The sequence below is a fragment of the Cygnus atratus genome, chromosome 2 (assembly GCF_013377495.2).
Source record: "Cygnus atratus isolate AKBS03 ecotype Queensland, Australia chromosome 2, CAtr_DNAZoo_HiC_assembly, whole genome shotgun sequence".
NCBI lineage: Eukaryota > Metazoa > Chordata > Aves > Anseriformes > Anatidae > Cygnus > Cygnus atratus.
In genome coordinates this window covers 14148147-14153469 of record NC_066363.1, presented here as the reverse complement: position 1 = coordinate 14153469, position 5323 = coordinate 14148147, and the positions used below count along the sequence as shown (strand labels likewise).

The window sequence follows — 5323 nt, the reverse complement described above, 5'->3', positions numbered from 1 at the left end:
CTGGGAGGGTAAGAATAGTCTACAATGGCAGAGATCCCTCCTGTTGTTGCTTGTCTGCTTGCAGTTGTCCAGACAGAGGATCCACGAAAGAGGTAAGAGCAGAGGAATCTGAGCAGCTAGAGCTTTTGCAAGACAAATTTAAACCCTTTGGAAGATTTGTTCCCACATCCAGAGCTAACAGTCCTGTTCAAATCATCAAAATAATCCAGCAATAGTAACGTTGTCGTAGCTGGGGTTCTAGTTGTCATCTGTGACCCTTACCAAATATTTCTTTTTTCTTTCTTCCCTGTCTAGGTCTAACCTACTTGGGAAATGCCAAACCTGTAAAGACATCAGGAGCTGGCAGCGCTGTGAACCTGATCGAACATGGAGCGCTGGGACTCGCTGGGATTTTTGATTGTCACTCTCAACTATAACGTGACAATTGTAGGTAAGTACTTTAAAAAGCTCTGCTCTTTGTTTCACTGCTCCTGTCCCAAAGCCACACAAATGTTCTACTGATAGTCCAATTTCATTTCTAACTATCCCTTTGTAACCTTTAAATAAGAAGTTATTGTTTAGACGTGATTTAAAAGTGGTTAGTGTGTTTCTTTTCTTGTTAAATAACTTCCTACTTCCTCTCTGGTGGATATTTTCTGAACTTTATGAAAAAATTCTGGCATGGTTTTCAAATTTGGATGTCAGTGCCTGAGCTTTGAATCACCTCTGTTATGGGCTGTTGTATGGATCATGGTGAAAACACACAGAAATAATATTTCATGTATATCACATACAGCCAACAGTAGAATGTATGTGGTAGCTTCACCGATGGACCAAAATATTTAAAGAAGGAAAAAACCTCTCTTTAGCAAGAAGACATTTGTTTGTGGTTAATTACCGTTGCAATTACCATTGCTTTTTGTTCTTTAATTTTATAAATGACCAAAGTTCATATGCATTTAAAACAAACAAAAACAACAACAACAAAATCAGTTTATTTTTTCCTCAGCAAAGTGGTCTGAGTATTTCTTTTTTCCTCTTCTTATTTAAATCAGACACTCTTCCTCTTTCATAGGCTGCTTGGAGCAAAATGTGAGCCAGAGAAAGACTTTCGAGGGCCTTTCAAAGCCCCTTCGCTCCGGCTGCGGGCAGGTGCTGTGGTTTGTGCTGGGCACTGCAGGGAGCACCCAGCTCGGCCGCAGGGGCTTGTTGTAGCACGGGTAATGAGGGCTGAGTTGTTAGAGACAGTGGTGCACAGAGGGGATCTCGATAAAATGTGTGTCGTACTAAACTACTTCCTAAGGAGCCATTGATTTTTTTAAGCAGCACTCCCTATTGTACATGATCTAATTAAAAATTGATGGTGAAATAGCATGTAGTATTTTGAGCTTAATTAACTAATGTGCTTCAAACACTTTGAGGTCCTCACAGGGAAAATATGTTACCTAAGTATGAGGCATTGCTTTCTAAAGATGACTGATTCCATACAGCTGGTGCTTTCTATCGACCAACACTGTCAAAAAGAGGGCAGCAGCACAGCCTGCATATCAAAACACAAGAAGCTGAAAATACAGGAAAAAAAAAAAAACACCACTAAAGCTCAGGTGATTAAAGATGAAATAGGAAGATCTCGATTTATTTAGATAATACTTTATTTTGCCAGGAGCAGCAGCTTTCTATGATGATACCTCATATAGTTTATATATCCTTACATTTTTCCTATTGAAGTTTTTGCACTTCAGAGTGCAGCTTTACTGATCCAGTCCCATAATCTGTCCATTAGCCACAAATGGTTTATGTGGGACATTCAAATCGCATGCTCAATACACTAATAGATATATGTTGCAGAAATATTTGAATGTTTAAGATTCTTACCAACTACATGGAAACAGCTTTATGGGAAGTAGAAAAGAATGTTGTTCAAGACAATACCTGTAAATAATACTACATTTTATAGAAAAAATGTTTTTGGATCTGGATTTTAAAAACACCTTCAGAATGTGTATCAGTTCTCTTCAACAGATTGCCTTTAAGACGTTGTGTGCATGTGAGATGTACAGTCACTATTAATGGCCTGAGGTTTTCAGTGCATTTCTCAGCGATTAACTGCATATAGCACGCTACTGCTTCGTCACTGAGTCTTGCCATTTGTTTATCTATGGTTAAAACCACTTTCTTAACTGCTCCTTAAAGTACAGAATTAATCTCATCACTCTTTTCTGTGTTTTTTTTTGTTGTTGTTGTTGTCCTTTTTGCTCCTAGGTCTGTGTGTTGTTTTCTTTTTTTTCTTTTTCTTTTTCTTTTTTCTTTCTTCTTTCTTTTTGATTTTTGATTTTTTTTCCTTCTTTTCCCTTTTTTTTCTTTTTCCTTTTTTTTTTTTTTAAATACTTGAAACTAAATCAGGTGATTAATAAATTAAATGAATTTTTCAAAACCACATAAGGAAACACTGACGGTACTCAAATGGAAGCTTGAGAAATTCAAACACTAAATTTTACTTCAGATGTTAAATTTTTCCATGTGCTTGTACAAAATATATTTTTAGTTTTTGACAATATTACAGTTTATTTTCAGACTTTTCTATCCTGCCCAGAAAAAAAAACCTTTTTACTAAATAGCTTTGTCAGTAATATAGCAATTTGTATAACTTTACGAAAAAACTTTTATCTAAGACCTTCCCCATCCAAATATCCTCCATGAAACTGTCATGAACAATGAAGTCTCATTAAAAAGATATGATATGCAGGGTAGGAATGCCTGATATTTCACTGCTGTTGGCATGATGGAATAAGGTTAAATCTTGATCTTTCCCACTGAAGTGGATGAGACCAAGCCTTACCTAATACAACCATATGAAAGAACTGAGGAAAAGACAAATAAAAGTAATCAGCATATGGAAATGCCAGACCTGTAAGGCTTCACTCGGTGTTGGTGGTAAGACAGGAGGGAGCTGAAGGGAGAGAGGCAGCATGCCAAGGTCACGGAAGAAGGAGAGATATGATGAAAATGAGGCAACTGAAGAAGTATTAGAGAGAAATGACTGGGGTACATGTGCACACACAAATTTACATTCATAGTACATTTTAAATAAGTTTTCTAGTAGCACCTTAACTAGCTCATGAGTAAGTATCAGTCTAGACACAGCAGAGAGATTTTGTCGGCAGTAGTAAACTTTATATATGATTTTGCAGCCAAGACAAAGAAAAAAATGCTACTTCATGAAACAATCTTTTGTATTTAGAAGAGTTTCATGCTGTGTTAGCTGATCTATATTGAAATAGGACAAAATCCAGGTGCAGGAATATGAAACCAACAGTAAGTAAGAACTGTAAGAGAAATGGAATTATTCACTCATTTTCTTTTTTCTAATGGATTTGTATAAGTTCAGAGTGTTTTCGTTAGTCTGAGGTTTCACTTGGTTTGTTTTATTGCATGTCAAACTCCTACACTCTCAAGTCTAGGTGAAAGTTATGGAATATGCTAGCTAACACATATTCACACAAGTTTCAGTCCTAGTCAAAACAAAGCCAAGGAGGTGCTTTTTCAAGAGGAAACTGTTTACAGAGGTATTTCTTCAAATGCTTTGTATACAGAGAGAGCCTCACTACATTATCTGCCTTCTCTCCTCTCTCAGTGCTTTGACTCCTTCTTTTGTTCTCTTCTAGGAAAGATCTGGCTAATGTTGATAATTCTGCTGCGAATGGCAGTGGTCGTGTTAGCAGGCTATCCACTCTACCAAGATGAGCAGGAGCGCTTCATCTGCAACACCCTGCAACCAGGATGTTCCAACGTTTGCTATGACTTGTTTGCTCCCATATCTCACTTCAGGTTCTGGCTCATTCAGACTGTGTCTATCCTGCTACCTTATGCTGCATTCAGCATTTATGTTTTGCACAAGGTAGCTACGTACATTGTAAGAATGCACTGTTTGGTGTACAGATGCAGAGGCAATAAGGATTCATCCAGTCACAAAGACCTGAAGAAACTTTGTAGAAGTGCTCTAGTCAATAGATTAGACTGTGATGCAGAGAACCTAAGTGTCCTCAGTTTTTCTGGGGCATACACTGTTCATCTCTTTTTTAGGACACTAATTGAGGCTGCCTTTGCAGCTGCTCAGTATTACCTTTTTGGATTTTTTGTTCCTGAGCGCTTTTCCTGCTACCATTCACCTTGTACAAGTACAGTTGATTGTTATATCTCCCGGCCCACTGAGAAGTCCATCATGATGGTTTTCATCTGGGGTGTCACCAGTCTGTCCTTTCTGCTCAGCCTTGCTGACCTTGTCTGTGCCCTCCGGAGAATGACAGCAAGAAACGAAAAGAATGATCTGCTGGCAAACCTCCACGCAGAGGATGAGGGCACTGTAAATCTTCCCCTAGGACAGCATGGCAGCCCAAAATCCCCACCTCCAAATCAAGATTGTCCAGCATCAAATGGCAGCCAGACCAGTGATGGCTCCTGCTCACTTCTCTCTGAAGAGGAAGAGGAGACTATTATTCATCCTGAAGGGGTCTCTCAGCAAACTACCATCACTAACCTTAACACCAACAGCAACAAGCCCTGTATGTCAGGAGCTCTTGATGTTAAGCAAGATAATATTGAAGAACCATTGGGTGCTGGTGACCAAGAAGGAACTACATGCCAGCAGGTGATACCAGGGCTCCAGCAAGGTTTCATTAAAGATACTGCCCTGACTTTGAGACCTCAGATCAAGTCTCACCTTGGAGTTTCCTCCTCTGTAGTTCAGAGCAAGGTTTTAGGATACTACACTTCAGCTGAGCTAAAGAATCCTGATGCACAATCAAATTATAGTAGTACTAGTTGCTTGAGATCAAAAAAGTCAGAATGGGTATAAAATTCTGAGAGACCACTACACAATGAGCCTGGCAGGACACATCACTGTGACCCTAAGGAAGTTTTGGGTAGTTTCAGCTGGATCCCTTTGCTGAAGTTATGTTGCAGAGACATGCTGCTTTGCTGTGTTCGGCTAACTGAAGGAAAAGAGGCAAAATGGTGGATAAGAATTTCAAGGATATTACATTAATGGAACTGCTTTTTGGAAAATGTAACATATTTATCCTTTTCTGGGTGTGACTCTAAAAAGCTGTGGACTGTCACTGATGTGATTCACCTGTTTTGCCAGGAGTACATGTGCATACTTGTTTGCTCTAACCTAGTTTTATTGCAAAAGATTGAACTTAAGGAAGGTGTGACTTTTAAACACAGTTGTACATTATCTACTGTCAGAAGGTTAATTTATCTCCTCATATTAAACTCTCTAAGCCCACTCTAAGAAAGGACATTCAGGCAAGAGTAGATGGTGAAAAATATAAATAAATGTTTT

At 38.7% G+C, this 5323-nt stretch overlaps 1 protein-coding gene across 1 annotated transcript; it reads left to right on the top strand.

The window, feature by feature from the left end:
* GJD4 (gap junction protein delta 4) lies at positions 1 to 4834 on the top strand. Its single transcript, XM_035545303.1, has 3 exons — positions 1 to 92; positions 295 to 430; positions 3645 to 4834. The coding sequence occupies exons 2-3, from the start codon at positions 367 to 369 to the stop codon at positions 4832 to 4834; spliced, it is 1254 nt and encodes a 417-aa protein (XP_035401196.1). The 5' UTR covers positions 1 to 92; positions 295 to 366.
* The last annotated feature ends 489 nt before the right edge of the window (positions 4835 to 5323 follow it).